This window comes from Ammodytes marinus (genome assembly GCF_949987685.1).
Source record: "Ammodytes marinus genome assembly, chromosome: 3".
NCBI classification, from domain to species: domain Eukaryota; kingdom Metazoa; phylum Chordata; class Actinopteri; order Uranoscopiformes; family Ammodytidae; genus Ammodytes; species Ammodytes marinus.
Genome location: NC_137232.1, coordinates 30,487,488 through 30,510,894, shown reverse-complemented (window position 1 = coordinate 30,510,894; position 23,407 = coordinate 30,487,488). Strand labels below are relative to the sequence as shown.

General features: G+C 41.6%; 1 protein-coding gene across 1 annotated transcript in view; it reads right to left on the bottom strand.

Annotated features, from left to right (window-relative positions):
* The window catches only part of LOC307248448 (cilia- and flagella-associated protein 337-like), a 34,062-nt gene extending 10,655 nt beyond the window's left edge, over positions 1-23,407 (bottom strand). Inside the window, exons 1-15 of the mRNA XM_080024845.1 lie at positions 23,349-23,407; positions 23,046-23,205; positions 20,814-20,916; positions 19,836-20,144; positions 17,911-18,084; positions 16,837-16,920; positions 16,549-16,641; positions 16,246-16,420; positions 11,768-11,935; positions 11,054-11,202; positions 10,228-10,461; positions 9,558-9,722; positions 7,847-7,962; positions 7,061-7,177; positions 6,430-6,560 (exon numbers count right to left, since the gene is read on the bottom strand). Coding sequence (XP_079880971.1) covers positions 6,430-6,560; positions 7,061-7,177; positions 7,847-7,962; positions 9,558-9,722; positions 10,228-10,461; positions 11,054-11,202; positions 11,768-11,935; positions 16,246-16,420; positions 16,549-16,641; positions 16,837-16,920; positions 17,911-18,084; positions 19,836-20,144; positions 20,814-20,894 — 1,996 coding nt within the window. The 5' untranslated portion in view covers positions 20,895-20,916; positions 23,046-23,205; positions 23,349-23,407. The remainder of the gene's footprint in view (positions 1-6,429; positions 6,561-7,060; positions 7,178-7,846; positions 7,963-9,557; positions 9,723-10,227; positions 10,462-11,053; positions 11,203-11,767; positions 11,936-16,245; positions 16,421-16,548; positions 16,642-16,836; positions 16,921-17,910; positions 18,085-19,835; positions 20,145-20,813; positions 20,917-23,045; positions 23,206-23,348) is intronic.

Below are 23,407 nucleotides of genomic sequence, written 5' to 3'. Positions count from 1 at the left end.
CAGAGTGATTGAATGAAACATCTGCTCTTCTATTAGCCAGAGGCGCCCAGTTTCCTGCATTACAAGTGCTGGTGTGATTATTTTTTTAACTGACTTTGCATGTGTGAATCATTTCAATTTCACATCACTGCATCCATGCACTCATCAGCCGCCCGCTCATTTTGATGGTAATTGTGAATAATTTTCTGCGATGTATCATTTTATTTGCCCTTTCCTTCCACAAAAGCAATATCCTTGGGGATGTTTTAGACACACACACACACAACACCCTGCTGCTCCAACCTACCTACATTTGTTGGTCTGAGTAATTGTCCCTCCAAGCTCTTTGTGGGTAGTGCTTAGTCATGGTTAGTTTACCACACACACACACACACACACACGCGCACACACACACGCACACACACATAAAGAGCAAGAGAGAGATTAGAAATTAAAAGATGAAAAAATAAGTGTTTGTCATTTTTATTTTAAATAGATCTTGAACTCTGCACTGGGCAGAGGACTACAGTCACTCTGTGCCTGATATACTGTTTGACCTTTTCCGGGTCATCTTCCTTTAATGCAGCTCTAGTTAAGAATTTAAATTGGACATAACTTGCCAAATAATGGGCTGTAAAATGTAAAGGTTTCGGCCTGTGGTGGGGAAATGTCAGCTGAGAATAGACATTAGGGAAGCTGTTGAAATGTTGACATCCACCACTTATGTTGTCCAATTTGTCTTTGATTGTAGGGCCCGTTATAATATTAGGCACACTTGTACCGCTAAGGTCCGTAAAATGGACATTTCATTGAGGTAGCTATAAAAAATATTATACATTATTTTTTTTCTACTTTTTTTTTGCCAATTCTTTTCCCCCACATCTGCCCTAACTGTTAATATAAAATAGTCATGAATTTTAAAAGATGTTAACCCTTTAAATGCCAGGTTTTGGTCATGATGCCATCTTATTTTAGATGAAAAAAACTGAAAAACTGAAATATTTTCAATATACTACATGCAAACTAATTTTTTTTGTGTTGAATTATTAGGCCTGTGATGTGTCAATGATGAGCAGCAAAACTGATTTTCAGGCATTATTATTTTTTGTGCAGTGTCAAATACTCACACTCGTACCGCTAAGGTCCGTAAAATGGACATTTCCTTGAGGTAGCTATAAAAAATATTATACATTAATTTTTTTCTACTTTTTTTTTGCCAATTCTTTTCCCCCACATCTGCCCTAACTATTAATATAAAATATTCATGAATTTTAAAAGATGTTAACCCTTTAAATGCCAGGTTTTGGTCATGATGCCATCGTATTTTAGATGAAAAAAACTGAAAAACTGAAATATTTTCAATATACTACATGCAAACTAATTTTTTTTGTGTTGAATTATTAGGCCTGTGATGTGTCAATGATGAGCAGCAAAACTGATTTTCAGGCATTATTATTTTTTGTGCAGTGTCAAATACTCACACTCGTACCGCTAAGGTCCGTAAAATGGACATTTCCTTGAGGTAGCTATAAAAAATATTATACATTATTTTTTTTCTACTTTTTTTTTGCCAATTCTTTTCCCCCACATCTGCCCTAACTATTAATATAAAATATTCATGAATTTTAAAAGATGTTAACCCTTTAAATGCCAGGTTTTGGTCATGATGCCATCGTATTTTAGATGAAAAAAACTGAAAAACTGAAATATTTTCAATATACTACATGCAAACTAATTTTTTTTGTGTTGAATTATTAGGCCTGTGATGTGTCAATGATGAGCAGCAAAACTGATTTTCAGGCATTATTATTTTTTGTGCAGTGTCAAATACTCACACTCGTACCGCTAAGGTCCGTAAAATGGACATTTCCTTGAGGTAGCTATAAAAAATATTATACATTAATTTTTTTCTACTTTTTTTTTGCCAATTCTTTTCCCCCACATCTGCCCTAACTATTAATATAAAATATTCATGAATTTTAAAAGATGTTAACCCTTTAAATGCCAGGTTTTGGTCATGATGCCATCGTATTTTAGATGAAAAAAACTGAAAAACTGAAATATTTTCAATATACTACATGCAAACTAATTTTTTTTGTGTTGAATTATTAGGCCTGTGATGTGTCAATGATGAGCAGCAAAACTGATTTTCAGGCATTATTATTTTTTGTGCAGTGTCAAATACTCACACTCGTACCGCTAAGGTCCGTAAAATGGACATTTCATTGACGTAGCTATAAAAAATGTTATACAATCTTTTTTTTTAACTTTTTCTTTGCCAATTCTTTTCCCCTACATCTGCCCTAACTATTAATATAAAATAGTCATGAATTTTAAAAGATGTTAACCCTTTAATTGCCAGGTTTTGGTCATGATGACATCGCATTTTGGAGGAAAAAACTGAAAATGTTTATTATTTTCAATATACTACATGCAAACTAATTTCTTTTGTATTGAATTATTAGGCCTGGGATATGTCAATGCTGAGCAGCAACACAGATATTTAGGCATTATTATTTTTTGTACAGTGTAATAAACTGACACTCATACCGCTAAGGTACGTAAAATGGACTTTTGAAAAAGGTAGCTATAAAAAATATTATACATCGATATTTTTCCAACTTTTTTAGGCTTGAATTTTAAAACAACATCAGTACTAATCATAAATTGAATTTTTGTGTTAGGAAAAGAACCTCACCTGCAGTCCATGCACATTTTCCACTCTTTTTGTTATTATCCAGAAGTGAACAGTGAACGGGCCAAGAACAGTGTAACAGGGACATCATTGGCTAAATAAAGTTGTGTGTGTGTGTGTGTGTGTGTGTGTGTGTGTGTGTGTGTGTGTGTGTGTGTGTGTGTGTGTGTGTGTGTGTGTGTGTGTGTGTGTGTGTGTGTGTGTGTGTGTGTGTGTGTGTGTGTGTGTGTGTGTGTGTGTGTGTGTGTGTGTGTGTGTGTGTGTGTGTGTGTGTGTATCCCCATGACCTAGACATTATGAGCAAAAGGCTAGTGGTTTTCAAGTGGCACTGTTTTCATTCACTCTGTTCCATGTGTAGTTTTTCATGCAGAGGTTCAAAATCCCTCTAAAGATGACTTTGTATAAATGCACAGCACACACACCTACCTGAGGTCCATACACACAAGCATGTGCAGTGCACTGCTTCAAATAAGTTAAAACATGGGCCATCTTCAATCACATCAAAGGTGCAGCCGTCAGAGACACATAACAAGTCGTTGAGCTGTTTACACAGCTGCCATTGAAACCAGAGTTTATACAAAGCAAACTGTGGAACTAGTTATTTCTTACCTGGCAATATGGAGAGAGCCTTTACACAAGAAGTACATAAAGCTTTGGAAACAGTGATGGAGTCTGATTCTGATAGCGAGTAATAGGAATCTGACACAGACAATGGTTGCGTTCCGAATCGCATACTTTCTACTATATAGTATGTAGAAAAAAGATTTAGGATGTCCCGATTCTTATGGCCAGATTTAGGATGGTTAGAAGTACCCGGATGTCCTACTTCATGCGGCCAAGATTGTTAGTGTTGAAAAGTGCATCCTATTTGGGCGATTCTGACCCACAATCCAGTGCGCACGTGAAGTGACGTAACATCGACGAAGCCTACATATGAAAACAAACGGGGATGCGACGGATATAAAAGCAAGAGGCAAGATCAAGGCGCAATGTTATGATGAAATAAGAGAGTAAAGTATGTCCCAATAGTATGCCTACTGCATCCTAACTAGATTCTTTTTATCGTCGGATGTAGTATGTAGAATAGAAAAAAGAAAGAGTATGAGATTCGGAACGCAACCACTGTGTCTGAAACCTCCATTAAAGCAGTTCGGATGGATGTGAGTTTGAGCATTTCAGCACAATCATAATATCCCGCCTTCCTCCAATGCAGCCCCACCCCCTCATTCCTATCCCCGTTTTTTTTGTTTTGTTTTTGAAGAAACTTAATTTAGGCTACACAAGCAGACTTACTTGCTTAATACTGTCTCCGTGCACAAAGTGAGTTATATTGTGGCTGAAGAAACTGGTGGCTGTAGTAGGCTACCGGTACCGCGCTGATCTGCTTGTATCACTGGTTTCACTTCAGATATGTCGGCCAGAACACCACTTATGCTTATAATGACACTAGGAGAGGAGGAGTAGGGTTTTATCCGCTCTTTATTTTCCTTCTTTCACAGGCACAGCCGCATATAGATCGCGGAAAAAGAACAAAGGCTTAAACTCCGCTCGTGAGGAGACGTTTGAACAGCTGTTGCGACTCGCGAATCGCAGCCGCTAATAACATGCACAAACTATAACTTATAACAGCGATCGGGACTACATGTACATACTCACACACGGGTGATTCACATTTACACTCAGATAAACACGAATGATGGCTTACTGTGGCAACTTGCTCACACACATCTCACCGAGGGAGAAGCGAAAGGAAACTTACTGAACTGGCTCTCTGGCCGACTGACGTCACGGCCCAACACTAAACAAAACACAGCTTAACACACTGTAAGAAATAACAAGAAATAACAACACTGTAACCTTTTCTACAATGGTCGCTACTCGCTATAGGCTAGCCTACTGTCTGCCGTGGAATCAAAACAAACCCTTTCGTTGAGGACGCGCGTGCACGAATGCGCGGTACACAAGCAGACGGCAAACAGACAGGTCTGTCGGCCAATTAAATCGTTCGGTCCGAACGATTTGATTGGTTGTAGTTTCCACCTAATATTATGAGACTGAAATAATTGTTTCTTTTTATTCCTGGTGGGTCTACCATGCATTTTAGAGTGTAAAAACCTTATTTATACCATTTTAAAGTCATTTAAAATAAGTGTAAAAACTTAGCTTTAGCTTTAACGCGTAACAGGTGGGTCCCTGTACCATTCCAGTGGCTGCAGGAGTATATCTCTGTGTATGGGTGTTGGTGGGGCCAACTGAATTCTCCACTACTGAAAGTCAGAGGAAACATCCCAGCTCTGGAGGAGGATTCAGAGTAAATGAAAACAGTGCCACTTGAAAACCACTAGCCTTTTGCTCATAATGTCATAGGTCATGGATACACACACACACACACACACACACACACACACACACACACACACACACACACACACACACACACACACACACACACACACACACACACACACACACACACACACACACACACACACACACACACACACACACACACACACACACACACACACACACACACACACACACACACACACGTGCACACACACCCACATACACACACACACACACACACTCCTCAGGGTTAAAGCTAAAGGGAGAGGAAGGGGGGATTGTGACAGTGCTATCTAGTGGAAATAGCCTGTTTTTTCTCCATATGCCAAATATGGTCATAATGACGTAACATGGTGGAGAGTAGTAAAAATGATCAATTCCAAGGTAGAAGCCCAGATTGACACCCAGATATAAAAAAATGCATCAATTATGCTTTAATGGCAGTGTGTTGAAAAAATGGTGTTTGAATGGGTGTTAATGGACGTTTTATGGACCTTAGCAGTCTGAATGTAACTCTTGTTTGTATACAGTGTATTTTAGCCTTACTGTAGGAGCTGAGCTGGAAATAACATTATCATATAAAAATACACTTCCTTACCAGTTTTCATGCCATATGCATGAACACAGCCAAAATTATCCAAAAAAAGAAAAATGAAATGTCCGTAAAATGGACCAACGGGCCCTAAGGGTTAATACGAATATCGTTTGACAGTATACAAAACATGCATTAATACACCAACATTTGAGAACACAACTTAACCATGGGTGTGCAATTGTGTACAGGCACGAGGCACGACCCAAACACAGTGGAATATATTAGGTATCTCTCTACCTAACCCATTAAAAACACAGAGCTATTTCCAGCAGAGTGATCCCTGTGGAGCACCAGTCCTTAATAACAACACCACTTATTTTTATCAGCAGATAACTGCTCGCAGTTATTTTTCATTCCACTGAAGTATTTTTTTTTATTTCCTGGCATTTGTCCCCCCCCCCTCCTTCCCCTTTCCCTCTCTGGTCTTAAAGGTGGTACGAGAAACTTTTAAATGTTTCTGAAACAGTCTAATTTTTCCTCTGCTGATTATAAATGACATGTAACAGAAAACCAGGCCATTGGTGCAAAGAATGCTATTTTTATTTTATATCGTTTTTCTTATTGCCTTTGTCATGGGTACGCATACCCAGGAGCAACAGCTGGCGTAGTAAAAACACTAACGCTTTTGTCCAAAGGGGCCGCTAGACCTAACACAAACTGTAAGTTCCTCGTAGCACATTTAATTTAAGTCAAGTAAGTGTGATTTATATTGGGAAAGGAAGACAGAAATACACACATGCAGGAACACCTATACCTATGTATACTGTACTTATATAAAAAGTGCTGATCAAGGGTACACACACACACACACCTGTAACCAGAGTCTGAGGAGGTTGGAACGACGCACAGAGCACATCACTCCGATGCTCAACTCCTCCCTTCCATTCTGACGGTTCCACCAAAGAACGAGAGAAGGAATGGAGACGGAAAACTGTCAACATCCTGCACAGAGACACAGAGACAAGATGGCGGTGAGAAGGACCAATGGTGCAAAGGACTTTTACATATACACCGACATACCTCATAGAGTTCCTTCTCAGCATGCTTTTAGCTACAACCTGAATCATTAAATCGCACACAAACACACACACACACACACACACACGCTCTTTTCATATCAGAAAACGGGCAATATGTGTTGATCTTATACATTATTATACAAGTAGCTATAAGTAGTCGGAGTAACACCATGGGATAATGTATAGGCTAATGATTGAAGTGAACAATTGTATTTTCCCTGCTATAGTTTCAAACATTGCTTAACACAAGATATGCATCAGGACAGCGTTTTAAATGAACATGGGTAGCTGTGCCTGTACACTACTACTACTACTACAGTGCAACAGACGACAGCACGCATGCGATATTAGTTCTGCTTCTTCAATAGTTTGCTTTATGTCATGACTTCAATGGAAAGTAAATGATGCGCTACGGTTTCACACTGAGGAATGACGTCCAATGAGTGGCGTGTGGAGATTTCACCCTGCTGCGTGAGGTCATACGAGCAGCAGAAAGCGAGGAGACTTTGAATTAGGGTTCCCATGGCACACAGCACGACTCTGGTCAAGGTGGTGGAAGGGAAGAAAGGGGAAAAAGATATGAGTGATGAAAGTCATAACGCAGGTCTTTTCCCATACTGCCGCTGATCTGTCCTCTATGTTCTCTATATACCACTGTGACACCCCAGAGAGCAAGAGAGTGTGAGATGAGCACAGAAAAGAGGGAAGGAGAGAGAGAGAGAGAGAGAGAGAGAGAGAGAGAGAGAGTGTCGTATAACTTGATGATAGAACAATGCCCAGTTCAGCTCACTGAGTGTGAAATGATGATGATGGGGATGAAGAGCAGATGTGGTGTGTGAAACCCACACACGCGTGATCCGTGTGTGTGTGTGTGTGTGTGTGTGTGTGTGTGTGTGTGTGTTACTTGTGTCCAGATGCCAGGTTGGCTCTGAGTCTGTGACACACAGACACACACACACACAGACACACACATACACACACACACACACACACACACACACACACACACACACACACACAGTCTTTTAGGGTAAAACACCGTCACAACACCTGATATTTATTTGGGTCTTGAATTTGCACATATTTTCACTTTCAGTATTACAGTATCGCACATTGTGTGCTGTATTCAATGTTTAAATGAGAAGATATATAGTCTAAGAAAGCATACACAATACCCAATGGCACTTAAATAGCCCAGGTCTACAGTACCTCTCCCAGCCCATCACCAGTATACTCCTCTTCAACAAGATGACCTGTGAGATCTCCACGGGCCCACCCAGGCCCGCGTGCATTCTGTGGAGGCAGCGGCCATTGACGTCCCACACCTGCAAAAGATGGCAGTAGTGTCCTTACCAACACCAAATGTGTCCTATTTAACAGACACCAGCCAACATGTCACCTTCTTATGTCTCTCAAGACATTAAACTGAACAATTTGTTGATACACAAACTACATGTAACTTCCAACTGCTTATTTATTTATTTTTGAAGAAGAAAATGATCTCCAGTCAATATTCTTTGAAATGAAACCAAGACTCCTTCTTTTTTTTGCCACCCACCCTTGTAAGAACACAAACTTTGAAGAAGTTACTGCCGACATTCCATTTAATAAAACATGACAGCTCAGGTAATATTCCACAGTGTCTGTCCCATTATGTATGATAGTGCAGTTTGCATCTGTGGCATTTAACAAAGAAACACTGATTGGCCCAAAGGGAACGCTTTAATTAAAAAGGTCAAAATATCACATTGTGAATGGTCCCTAACTGCTACACAACGGGTTCAGTGTTGATGAAGATTGGAGACATGATGTATCGTGTTACTAATTGGCCCGAGGGGGGGGGGGGGGGGGGGGGTCTGTTCCTTCTGAGTATGACTCGCGAAGTCGTTAAAAATGGAAAAGTGAGTGTAATACCTGACGCTGCTGCTTGCACACGCACGGGACGCACGTGGCTGCATTCTCACAAGAGCTCATGCAGTCACAGAGCTGATGTGGTTGATTATACTGAATATAATATGCAGATTTTTTTATTTTATCTATTTACTTTTTTTAATAGTTGAGACAAATTGCACTACGCTCGGAGTCGTTGGTGCGCAGAGAGCAGCACAATTCAAATACCAGCCACTCATTGTGTTTGGTGTCAAAATACATAAGCAAAAAGCCCAGCGGTGACCTTATTTATACAGTACATACATATATTAATATAGATAAACTTACATTACATTTTTTTTACCTGTCATACATATTGCATTTGCACGTAGCTGCTGTCACTACAACTGTAACTAGCATGCACCTCCAAGTATTACACTTGTGTTTTCAGCTGCAAATGTGTGATGCGGGTGGAGATTGTTTAAAGTGAGGACGACTTTAAACACGAGTAGCAGACAATCAGAAGCAGCAAAGCAGAATCCACCTAAATCTTTCTGCTGACCGCCATCACTGCTCTCAATCAAAGTCCATGGAAGAACGTAAAGTACGGTGATTGCACAAGGGGTGAACCCTATGGCGGTTACTGTGAGGAATATAATTCAAGCATGACGCTGCTTGATCATGTAAGATACATCCATCATATGTTTTGCTGGTGCCATCAACAAGTGAAATGTGTAGTGTAACTATAAATCAAAGCTAGGTATCTGTCAGTCATTCAGTGTGCCGGCCATTAACCCCTTGCATCAAGTGTAAATCAACCTTTATCGAGGTCAAGAACTTAGTGCATAGACCAATAAATCGGTGTCAGTTGGTCTGACTTTAAGAGCTACAGCCCTGTTTTGTCAATATTATGGGTAAATTACGACATTTCATTCCCTTCCATTTTTATATTTCAGTCAATGCATTTCAGAGCATGCACCTCTATGTGAGTTGACCTGCAGCTATATGGTTCACAGCCGAATGAGTGTGTTGGGTGTGCTAGTCCGCCTACTTTGACCTCTCCGTCAGTGCCTGCAGTAAACAGCCGGGTCTGCGTGCCATCCAAGGCCATCGTAGAGATCTCTGCGTTGCCGTGGCAGCGGTAGAACTGCTTGACCTTTTGGCCCGTGTCAGCGAGCCAGTAGATCACAGAGGAGGCGGAGTCACTGCTGACAACCTGCCACCAGAGGAAATCAATCATTAAATAAGCATCCTCCGCTGCTGTATTCTCTAATGGGTCTCACACAGCCAAACCATATTCCACACATTGTTACACTTTATCTATTTTTTTTTTTACAGCTAAGCCACCACTGGAGGAAGTATGCAACTGCTGCTGCTTTAAAGAGGGAATTAAAGCAGGGGTGGAAGAAACAAGAGTGGAGGCAACCCTTTTTAAAATGAGAGATATTGGATACATTAGCTATTTGTGTGGGATGTTCATACACTGTGTGGGAACAAACTTATATCAACTGTGCATGTCAGTCGAGGAGTGAAACACAAGTTAAAAGCAATTATTTCTTTGAGAAACGTTTGCTAATTTTGCATATTCAAACAATTCCACTCTGGAACCTGGTGTTAAGCCCTCCACAACGCTGTTGTCGTGTAAACGAACAGCCCAAAACGTGAAAAATACTTTTGCGTTTATGTTGAAGCGTGTCTCATTTCTCACTTGCGTAGCCTACCTGTCGGAACAGACTGTTGTACAGCACACAGGTGACAGGGTGTTGGTGGCTGCTGGGCTTCTTCTCCTCCTTCTCTGTGTCCAGCAGTAGCAGCAGGCTGTTGAAGGAGAGCAGGAGGCTTTGCCGCTCCTCATGGAGGAAGAGGAGGGTGTGTGTGTCCTCCTGAGTCTTTGGGAAGACGCCGGCCAGACGGTGAACACACAGCTGACTAGAAACGTCCCACAGACACAGGACCTGGAAGGTGTATGAGTGAGTAGACGTATGCATGTAGGGGCAGAGGCTATTACCATCACAAGACGTTGGCAGAATTACAGAACAACGGCACGGTGACTCCAGCAGCCGTTCTGAGTGACCAATCTGTCAGAAAGTCACTGTACTAGTCGGCCATATTGGTTTACAGCACAAGACGCGATGATGACTGCTGCCGCTGGTCCAGGAAGTCTTCCCAGGGAAACTGAGGTAAAGCTTTTAGAGTGTCTTGCTATGGCAGATGGTGCTCCAGCAGAAGGCAGATGGAACATAAATCACGTCTAAAATATTCATTATCTACAGAAAAGCAGTACAGCAGGCACGGCGCTGCCACGAGGAGAGGAAAAGCCTCACCAGCACCAAACATCCTCTTTGCATCAGAAAAGAGGAAGGCTGGTCTTCATTTGAATTAGGAAACGCCAGCGGTGTGAAACAGGCTACCAATCATCCTCACTGCGGCTCCCTTTCCTGTGCACTAATTATAGCACGGTATTACAATTAATATTACAATGATAGGCCTCTTTATCACTACGTTATCTTTCCTAGCACACACGCACACACACACACACATGCGTACCTTATCTTTGGAGTAGCTGAGCAGTTGATGCTTGGTCTGCATGAAGCGAACTGCTATGACGGGGCCCGTGTGTCCGCTGAGAGCACAAACTGGCTCCGAGGTCACATAGGGGTTCCACAGCAAGACCTGATGATCCACACCTGCCGTGGCTTTAACCAATCACATTAAATCACAAGGTGGAATCAGCGATTCAGGAGAATGCTTGCTTGTTGTCGCTTCAACACTTTTGGTCAAAATCAGTGAATGGCTACTCAGAGGTCAGCTACCTGTTCCTACTGTGTCTGTGCTAAAAATAAATGTATTGTTAATACACAGCCTAGGGTCTGTAAACGGGCATGTTGCTAACAACTAGGCCCACTTTGTTAAAATATGATACCCTTTATTGACATACCAGTTTACAGAAACTAGGCTGTGTTTTAACACCAGCTTCTTCTTTCAGTACACACTACAGTAAATACATGTAGCAGATTGTGAAGAGATATTCACTGATTTTGACAAAAAAGTGATTTGGACAACAAGCGTTGTCCAGCATTGCTGATCTTACCCAGTCAAATGTGGCAACTGATCATTTTAGATGACATTGCCCTTCCCTAAAGTGTCATATGTTGCTTCTAATGCAAATGTGTGATTTAAGGCTGCATAGATGAAACTAACAATTGGACAAGTTGAGGATGAACACTTGCTATTGGCTTTCACATACACATTGGTGCCCACCTATCAGATTAAGTCTGTGGTGGTGGTCAACGTCCCACACACCCCTCTTTGTGCAGAAAGAAGTGACCCGTAGACTCCTGCATTCCTCTTTCCTCCAGCCAATCACCATGCTGCTCTGAGGTCTGGTGCTGCACGACACAAAGGCTTCCAGTGCACCTAGGTAACGCACTGCAGAGAGCAGGACAGGAGACAGAGAGTGAATGTCAATTAGGTGTGACAGATACTGTAATTAGCTTTACTGCATTTAGATAAGAGTGAGTAGCGCTGAGGGGCTGAACAAGCCAGCGCAACACTTCCAGTCAATTCAAAACTTAGAGAATAATTATATTACAACATTTGTCTCTTTTTTTCTGTTGTTTTGTTGTCAATTTGAGGTCTTCAAAATGACTGAAATAAAGCAAACAAATCAGTGATAAAACACACAGCAATAATGTGGTAACAAAAAACAATTAAAGATAATAGTTTAGACATGTTGTAAATAAAACGGTGTGCTCTAGTCACTAAAGAGCTTTGTTACAAAAGACAAGAAAAGTCCTTGAGAATTGAATTAAAATATCAAGAAGAATCAGCTTCAATTTGTCATTGCACATGTTACAGAGCAACGTAAATCTGTTTACAGTTATACCCGGCCAAGAGACATATAGGACCGTAACCGTTACATGGGAGACAGTAGGGGTAAACTGAAGAGTCATCAAGCGTGCGCTGCGCCCCTTATCATAAAGGGAAAACAATAGGGAAAACGAGGGGGGAAAAAAGGCCGTTCCCAAACTGGGCTCCTGTAGTGGGAGCGCAGTGTGGAATTAGGAAAAAAACACCTCAGCACAGTGAATCTGCAGTCTCGGGGAGTTCCAGGGCTGACCACGGGGGTCCTGACCCGAAAAATCCCATTCACCTTTAGTCTTGAGATGAGACTTAGGAGTAGAGCAATTATAGCACCTGCCTGGGGATATGAGGCTGCACTCTTAATAGTAATCAGTAAAATCTTGAAATCAGTTGCAGTTGACTGGACTGGTAACCAGTGACACATATGGCTAAAACAGGGCTGATATGATCTGGTCTTTCTAGTATATAAGTTGACATTACTTGAATACAATAAACTACAATGATCCAATAGAGATGATATAATAAAAGCATGAATGACCTTCCGGAGATTGGGCTTGAAAGGCCTAAAGACCTGAAGGTGGAATGAAAACATGATTGAACATGCTTTTTTAACTTGTTTTCTTTTTATACTAAAGGTCCCTCTCAAATATTAAACCTGTCTGCAGGCTTGACATTTGTAGACGGGGAGCCAAGATATTGGGGAACGACAAGACTTGGGGAACACCATGTGTCACACTGGGCCACAATAAGAGTTGGTATCACAGAGCCATCACACAAAAGGTTCTGCTTGATGAATATAGTGACCAAGTGTGACAGGCTGAGCTCAGATCAAAAAGAATTCAAAATCAAACACTCCCCGATGCCGGGTGTCAGTAAAAGATCCTCTTGTAGTTTTAATGAGGCAAATTTCAGTGCTAAGACATCATCAGAAACCTTATAAAACCTGGTGTTATTTGGCAATTGTGCCGTTTAAAGTGCACAATGTAAGAGTGTCAGAACAACTGAGAGGTCCACTGGTGACACCACCAATCTGGCTTTTGGAAGGATGGACCTCCTACATTAAAAGTGTCAATACCATAGATAGTAAATAATAGGTCAATACACATAGATTTCGATTTCGACTTTTTCTGTGCAAAACTTATTGTACAAGACAAATGGGAACCCAATTGTGAACGAAATGCCATTGGCTTTCAAGCAGCCCCATATACAGTATGCAGAGCAATAAAGCAGCAGGAGTTATGAGCAGAGGGGAATAAATTAGTTCTAAATCCAACAAATTCAATGTAAAACACAACATTGCGACATGTTTTGATGATGACACACTGCTCGTTTGATTTCATTTCCTTCAATTAACATCACTCCATCCCCCCACTGATGCCAACATGCTTTCACTCCCAGATCTCTGAAGGACATCCACTTTCTGAAATGGCTGTGCTAAATGTGCATCGACCGCAGCCCTGCTGTAAGCTAAACCAACCAATCCAGCGGCGCTCAGCGCAGCATAGAATTAGGGGCCGGTTTGATTTGCTCACTGGCATTACGGAAAATGTAATGGATCTTGCATCACCATCCGTCTCAATTAACACTTTGATTGAGAACAGCTAAAGTGGATGCCACAAGTCCCCCATTAGAGGCTGCTGCAGCTTTCGAACACTGCACAAATAAGTGCGAGGATTGTGAGATGGCATTTGACAGTTGCAGGTCAAAGATCGGCCGCGTGGCTAGGGAAAATAATTCCTTCTGATTACATTTCATTCACCACAGATTTTTCCTCCCACGTCCTGTGAATTGAAAAGATCAGTGGTGTTTTTTTTTGTTCAGACAGTGCCGCGTGATGGCCGTGACCCATCTTTAATTAGCCTTAATCAGTCCCTGTCTCCTTCACTGACACACACAAATAAGGAATCAAACCATTTGAAATGCAAACCCCTTACCAAGATACAAACATCTGCTTTTGCCAGTGACGTTTGTAATGTCACACTTATAGCATGCCGTTTCCAATTTGTAGAGGAACCGGAGCAGGAGCCATTGTGTGCGTGTGTGTGTGTGTGTGTGTGTGTGTGTGTGTGTGTGTGTGTGTGTGTGTGTGTGTGTGTGTGTGTGTGTGTAAACATCAAAGCAAACCTCTTCTGTTCCGCGACAAATCACTGCGCATTCTGGAAGATGTTACCTAGGCCTACACGCTGACATTCATCCTTAATGTCCTCCTTTCATTGCTTTGATCACAAACATTGTGTGAATAATGTTAATCCACTTCTTTCACACTAGCGCACACTACACCTCACCCCTTTGCTTGTCCTTACGGGTACGTGTCCATCCCAATTTCCCCCTAATTTTCTCCGTTTCCCCCTCCGTTCCATCAACCTTCCCCCTTATCGCTCTGTCTCTCTCTCTCTCTCTTTCTTTTCTTTCCATTATCCTCCTCTCCCCACTCTCTCTGGTGGCCCGTGAGCCTGAAGGTTTTGGAGGTCTGGATAACCAGCCATGTCTAATGGAACACACAGCCCACTCACACTGCGGGGTGGGCAAACTTCAAAAGAACAGCACCAGCACCCCAGAGGTATGCAAACACACAGATACAGTCACACGCGCTCCCTTGCTATTCCTTTTCTTACACTCACATATACACATGTACTTTCTTGTTGCTTCTCACACGCACGCACACACATGCGCGCACACACACACACACACGCACACACACAGCCTGAGAAATTTCAATTAGCCAAGCGCTTTGAATGTTATGCCACTGTCTCCTCATGTTGTGGCCTTTTTTGTTTTTCCCTTTTGTTTTCCCATTTGTCGTGCTTATTTGTATGTACTTTATTCTTGTTTTCCTCCCTTTTATCAGGATCTCCCGCTTTCAGCCGAGCCATATAGTCTCAGAGCGCTGCCTACGCTAAATCATTACCAAACAGCCCAATGACTCTTCACAGCTATACGCTATAATACGAATGATGCAATCAAGAACTAAGCAACCTCTTCTTTTACCCGGGGGCTCAGCTGAAGTGAGGAGTCTCAGGAGGCCAGACCTCAACCTTGTGACTTAATGCCAATAGTCTGGCTATGCAAGACTATAAAGTGGATGACTCAGGACTCGCTGCATGTGTGCCTGGGTGTGTGTCTGTGTGTGCCTGTGTGTGTGTGTGTGTGTGTGTGTGTGTGTGTGTGTGTGTGTGTGTGTGTGTGTGTGTGTGTGTGTGTGTGTGTGTGTGTGTGTGTGTGTGTGTGTGTGTGTGTGTGTGTGTGTGTGTGTGTGTGTGTGTGTGTGTGTGTGTGTGTGTGTGTGTGTGTGTCCGTGACAAGAGACACACCAAAAGCATTTCCACAGTGTTGCATAAGCTGTTTATTTTATAGCGAACCTGGAAAAAGTTTTTAAAAAGAAAGCAGGCGAGCGCAGACAGTGGCTCTCATCTCTGCTGTCAAGGTGAACGTTAGGTATCCCTGACACCCAGTGCGTTCTTTGTTTTTGTGTCTCATTTGTCATTCGAGGCCAACATTTTTGTATCCTTGGTTTCATTCTGTCCAACTAATAAAAAAAACTATTTCCTGCCTGGTGAATGCAGTTGACTATAGAAATGAACAACAGCAGGATTTAGGGTCATATAAAGCCTAACACGAAACTCCAGTGAAACAATGGGAGTAAAAGCAATTGGTTTTTTAAACTCGCTTTCTCATATTTCTGCATGTTGCAACATGCCCTTTATGCTGGCCCATTCATTTACCTACAATATGAAATAGTAGAAGTTGGGGTTGTGCCAGAACAAACAAGAGTTAGGGGAAGGAAGACAAAGCTACAATAGACAATAGTGTGTGTGTGTGTGTGTGCGTGTGTGTGTGTGTGTGCGCGTGTGTGTGTGCGTGCCTGAGCTTCCTACCTTTCCTAACCCAGGCAGGCGAGTGCGCTTGGTGTGTCACAGTGTAACAGGAGCGATGCTTTCCTTTGACCAACTCGTCCCATAGAATGATGTCTGCTGCTGAGTCTGAGTCTGCCCTCATGCCGAGCCTCTCAAACAGACAGATCTGAGCTGAGGTAAAGTATAAAGCACTGACCTGGGAGGACACACACACACACACAGTTATGAGTTATGAAGCAAAATGAACGATGACCGAACGAAAATGTCCTACCTCCCCCTCCTCCTTCATCCCTTTCTCTTCTTTCTTCTCTGTCTGCATATTACCTGTCCTCCAATGTCTCCTATAGTGAGGACGGCCTTGTCTGAGTGAGAGGGATCCACCCAGTAGTCTAGACACCAGGGAGCAAACCTCAAACCCTGGAGATTAAAAAAAATTATGTATTATACTTCACTTTTCTCAGTTTATATTATGTATTATCCACATATTGAGTATACAACAAGTGAGACTTATATTGTAGAAAATCCAAAAACCAATCTTTTTTGGGGACTCATTTTAAATGTACAAAAAATACAGATTTTTTTCTTTTCATAGAGGAGGATTACTGTTGTTACCTGGATTTTATACTTGCAGTTGAAGTCCTGTTTGGACAGCATGTCATAAAAACACACCTCCTTACTCGTGAAAGACACAGCTATCTGAGAATAAAGAAAATGATGTGGTAAAAAACGGGAGAGACACAACAACTCATCAATGTAATTTAATGACGATTTGACAATTTCCCCTGACTGATAATTGATGAATTACTGGAAAAATCTTCTTGTGTGCTACAAAGGAATTGGATCAGTCACCCCCCAACAACTGTAGATTAAAGGATTGCTAATTAAAAGCACTGATCAATATTTGATGGTCTTATTGAGGGAAAATAAATGTTTATTTTCTGAGCGTTAAGCAACGGCTTTCATGTCTGCAAAGCCATTAACCAAAACCCTTGATCAATAATTAATTGATTGACTGAAATGCTTGTTGACTTCAGTGCAGTACAATCTATGCCTCAATAATTGAGACTGCCTATAAATAATTGAATTATGAACCAATTTTTTACAATAACATTTTCCCAGCTGTGCAAAACTGTGCAACAAGAACCAATAACTTGGCAAAAAAAAAACAGGACACCAATCTGTGGTTTGATTGGCTAATCAATTGTTGGTCATGTGACTTCTTAAAGCCTCTGGAAAACCTGGTCCGAAATAGTCAAAATCAATATATCATATCAAAGCTGAGTTTTTACATACGCTTTTACAAAAATAAGATTGAAAACAAATGTTCATAAATATTATAATAAAAACTGCTTTTTGACTGTCTAGACCGTTTGACAGGACTGTGTGAATGTGTACGTATCAAACGGTCTCCAAGGCAACACTCGTAGTTTTTATAGAAAGTTCAGGCAGAGACCTGTGATTGGTTCAACATACTTAATGCGTCATAAGAACTAGTGCAGAGCCCGCCTCATCTAGAACAAATTAATGTAAAGCTTATGTAGACTTCTTTAATTTTGATTGATAAATAAGCCTAACTATTTTCAGATGCTAACGTTCGTGCAACTTACTCCCCAAATGACATATGGTAGGACAGAAGGATTTTTATGGATTTGGGTATAGAGGCTCTTTTATAAAGGAGGGAGTCACCTTGTGCACATTGGGAAGCAGCACCGCGTCCGTGACCCAGAGGTCTTTGGGTGTGACCGTGCTGTTTAGCAGACGGTGTGAGCGCAGAAGGGACATGTCCTCTCCATCCCGCAGCCCCACGCTTCCTCCTTTACTCACGGTGAGATACTGACCCCAGATCTGCAGGTGCAACACCTGTGGAGACCAGAGAGGACATTACAAAACAACAACATTTAACCTGGACAAATATATAGGCAATGGGCAAAGTAACCCAAAGACTCTCTGTACCCTTCCTTCCTTCACACTAAACCCCCCCCCCCCCCCTTTCCCTCAAGGACAGCTTTAATGCTCTCTGTGACGCACTTTGTAACATTTTAATAGGAAGGCAATTAGTGAAATGGAGGCCGCAGCCTTTAAGATTAAATTTCAAAATATTTCATCTTAAAGTATTTCCTTTGCCTTTTTTTTCCGGGGCTAATCTTTGGCCATAAAACGACTACGGAATGACGCCATTAAAAAACACGAACTCCTCCCTAAATCTTCCTCTTAGTGTATGGCGAGTGAGGACGGTACATTCTTCTGTGCCCAAGGCAATAACACAAAAGGGATTAATGAGTGATGGTATTTTATTGGCTAAGCTACAAGGGAGGGGGGAAAAAATCGAGAGCTGCAAGGGGGGAAAAAAAAGGCGGCTCGAGCTGACTGTGTCTAATGAGAAATTGAGACATTGGATATCTTTAATGAAAGAAAGGTTTATTAATACTTATAGAATGGGGGTCAGGGCTTAGATGTACTACCAATGTAATTACTTCAGACTGGACCACTTTCCCACAGCCAACTGCAGGGGCCTTGCAGGATCTACCCGATTGGCGTGTCATGCATTTATCACTAATTATTCTAATTACCTATTTATCCACAGCTGGTGACATGCTGGAGAAACGAGCTTTCCGGCGACTTACTTTTCACAGCTTCACCGAACCGAGCGCTGACATTTCATGCGGTCTATAACCTGCAGTATATTGCTCGGAAAACTTGTGTCAGACTTCTATTAAAAAAGGGACAGATACTGCAAATTGCCCTTCACTTTGTCTTGTCTGAGTGGCTGCTATTGTGATAAAGAGCTCAAGTCCAGCCCACTTTTCATGCCGGACCCTGTCACAATAAAAAGCCACGGTTTAAGTGAGCCCCAGTGAAGCTGCACTTTTTAAATGGTAACAAAATAAATATTGTTTTATCCTGGTTAAAATGGGTACGCTGCTCATATTCTACTGTTGATTGAAGCAATAGATTCCCGTTTTACAATATGGAAACTTCCCAGTATATTTCGGCAACTCCGGAAGACCAATTAAGAAACGCTTTGTATAGGGAAAGTGCCAAACTGGAAGTGAACAGGGCTGGACTCCATTGTGAATGAATTACTTCAATTGCTTAATTTATTTATTATTTTGTAATTGTCCTCCTGGTGCCATCCGTCTTCCTCTCTGAGAGACTGAAATAAGCTGAAGGGGTCGAAACCTTCCGGCCATTTGGAGAAACAACTTACACAACATTTTGACATTCTTAGGATTGAAAGATTAAAATGGGTGAGCCATCACTTTATCCACCACAGTAGGCACTTTACACCCGCCGCTTCATTTGCATATTAATTGATAGATGTTAAACTTGAGGTCCAGAGCCATTTATCTCCCAAAAGAGGTGGGCCATTTTGATGAGCCAGACCCATAATACTTTTGAACTCTTCCTTATGCACAATGTTTAATAATGTGGAGTTCCAAACCCCGTCAGCAGAGTTTTGGATTCCCACGGCCGGCCGGCGTCAAAATGTTATTTCAGATTACATGCAAAAAAATAGATCATGTATTTGGTTTGGTATGGATGACTTGTTTCAAAACCATCAAAACAACCTCCTCCTCTTCTAAGTCTCCAAGATGTCCCCTTCTCTTTACCTTTTGGACTGGGTCTCGGTGCGGGCAAGTCAAAGTGCGTGGTGGCTTCCAGTAAGGCACACTTCTGGCTCTGTCGTTCTTCACCTTCTCAGAAAGCTCCAGCAGCAGGAAAGAGCACAGGCCCCCCCAGTCGATACGGCCCTCCTCCTTCAAGGCCTCCATGTCCAATAGAAGGCAGCGGTGCTCCTGAGTGACAACCACGCTGTCGAACAAGAGGCTGTATTCCTCCTGAGAGCCTCGGCCAACTGAGGACCCAGCAAGCTGGATGAATTCAGCTCTGGACAGGGAGCGAGATGCACCAGAGGGGTCCTAAAGAAGAGCAGCAGGAGGAGACATTGCACAATGTTGTTTGCACGCATACACCACACAAGTGGCTAGTCCCCTGAAAAGGTCCAGTCAATGTGCCCCCCTTTACTCATGCTTTCCTCATACCAATGTGTGCACGCTTGCATTCATTCCTACATAAACCCAGACATGTATTCTGGAGGGAGACTATCTTATCAATGATTAAGTTAACTTAATTATGAAAAAGCCATACATGAAAATGAACATAAAAACAAATGACATTCAGTCATCAATCCAAGCTGGGGTCAATTTGACCCCATTCAATGTCTATGATTCAAAAAATAATAGTTGACTTTTTTTTGCTTCATATTTCATGACTTTTCCTAATTTGATGGGGACATTAACCATAAAATTATCATGATGAAATCTTTTCAATGCGCTGAACACATATTACACGCAATGGTGTTCCTCTGGGGTCAATTTGACCCCAAGCTGTTTTAGCTGTGTAAAACTCTTGGCAGGTTTCTCAAGCATTTTCTTATGAGACCTGGGAGGTGTGGTACTAGGGGTCTATGGGATAGGCTGGTAAATGGAGAGATGTAGTATGAATCCTCTTCAAATGTTTCCCCCCATGTGAATAAAAAAAGGTGTTTCAGCACAAGACTATAAATAAACAGACCCACACCCACTCACCAGGAAGAGGCCTTGTAGCTTCCCATAGTCCTCAATGTTCATCCTGCTCTCAAGCTGTGCCACCTCCATCCTGGTTCCCATGGCCACGGCGGCTCAGACCTGTCTGCCGATCAATCACATACAGCAGACAGACAAGGTCAGAAAAGGTAGAGGGTGTGTACTTGAGTCTGCAGCTTATGATAGATGATAGATTTTTGCTGCATTTCAAGGTGTTACATGACGAGACAAGACATTTTTCCCAGCTCCTGTAATCCCCTCGGTAAACTTCTCTATCCGTGTCATGTCACCATAATCATACAGCAGCAGCAGCAGCAAGGGACTTTCTTTTGTCGGCTCCTTTCACTCTACTCAAACATTTCTGTGCTGAGTGGCGCGCAAAGGTCTTTCACTTTTCATCAGAAAATGTTCCCTCTCAGCTCAGAGGCTTTGATAAAGGTGGGTGAATGGTGTCCCTAAGGTTATTCCTCAGAAAATGCTTTCGAGGAGGCGGAAGCTTGTTGCCAGAGCATGTCAAGTCTCTCCATTATATGTCAGGTCATGTGAAATAACCTGACGAAGCCAGCTAGATAAGCAGGGATGAATAATGATATGAATCAAAGCCTGTGTCAAGTCAAGACAATTTGATTTACAGTATACTGTATGCACCCAGTGTTGGGGAGTAGAGAACTATATGAAATGAAACATGTACTTTTACATTTTGCAGCAGCTTGCTGGTTAGCTTAACTACATTATTGTCATAGTAATTCAAGTAGTTCAATTACCATTTTGCCATTTTTGTAACTACTGGAGAGTAAAAATACAATCATTTTTGGGCCATGAAAGGAAAGAAAAACATTTGAATTTGACCATTGACCACTAAATGAACCTCCATTGACGAGCCCGATATATAAGATTCCAGATTTGTTTACAACAAAAAAATTATTTAGGACTTGTTTGGATATCAGGGCTAATTCACCAGGGAAAATATTTGGTCATTGTTTTCGATGCTTTTGTTTTTTTTAATTTATATTTACTTTTATTATATATTTTATTTAAAACAAAATGTTTTGCTGGTATTTGACTCTATTGTATTATATTTTGTTATGTCATATCATACGTACATTGTCAATTAGATAATTTTTCACAAAGAAGTTTGAACTACTTTTTCTAAGTAGCTTTAATTATTTTTCTCCCTAGGGTAGATTTGCTCTAGTTCAACCTCTTCCAGTGTGAAGTAATTGGTAGTTTGCAAAGCTATTCTTTCAAAGTAGGTTCCCCAACACAGTAATAGCTCAGTATCACAAATGGCAGTTTGCCTCAGGAGGCTTTGCAATTTGTGCAGCATAGGACACCCTCTGTTCTTACAAGACCCTTCATTGGATAAAGAGATCCTAACTTGGGGGGGGGGGGGGGGCTAACAGAAGAAACCTCAGGAAAAGCAACACAGGAGGAATCAGACTTTCAGGATGGACGTACATGCATGCAACAGATGACGTATGCAAAGAACAGAGCAAGAAATACCCCAAATTGGACAGATTTCAGTGACAAAGTTGTGTATTGTTATTAAAAGCACGTTTGAGGCCTAAGAGATGAAATGCGATGCGATGAGAAGTATCTTTCTAACAAAAACGCAACAAAGGACAGGAGAGGATGGCAAACTATACGAGACAAATTCATTCGGAAGTGGCTTCAAACGGTACTGAGATTTAGATGACAGGGTGTTTAATGAAAGCAGAAAAATCAATGCTTTGCTGAAGCTATTATCTTCCTTTATATAATGGTGATTAACTGCGGCGTGATCCTGATAGTTGATAATAGTTAATCCACCTCTTTATTTACATCCCCGGCAACAAGTAGCAGACTGCAACAGATGTGTTGGGTTCTACGGTAATAAATGAAAAGAATGTAAAAACGTCAGTGACAATTTGAACTTTTTTTTCTTCCTTTTTTTTAATCACTGGGAACTTTTAATCAACTACATCTTGACGTGTTTTGTGGCAAGCAGCTGGCACCAGCCTTTATGAGAGTACACAGACACAGTTCCATTAAATGAACTCAAAAAAAAGAGAGGCCCATATTTTCAACTGATGCACAGCACATATTGTAAAGCATATCTAACAAACCAAAGCCACTAACTGTCAGTCAGAGGGGTGGCTTTTCCTCGGGTACACTTTTAAAGATAACTCAACAGAAAATAAAAAGACATTTACTATAGTGCTGCTGTCGTATCTGGCAAACAAAAAACCCACTTACCACAGGGTTGTCTCTTTTCTTCTTAGATGGCTGCTTCAGGTTCAGTCAACTTTCTGGGTTTCCATATGCCGTCGTACAGAGTAGGCTACCATCCACTGCAGTCAAACTATCCAAAACATTGTCAACTGCATAATGACCGGCTCTTGGCCTTGCAACATCTCTGTCAAATGAGTTGAACCCTTTCTTAGACAATCAATTTGTACACTCTTCAGTCAAACAGTTTTTTGAATCATGACATCCATGTAGTGTAAGTGAACACACACACACACACAGCTCCTCAGTCAATAACAAAGTTAAACTTACCATGACGACCAATTTCATCCTCTCAGTCCACAATGGCTGTCAATGGTGAACTGTCCTCT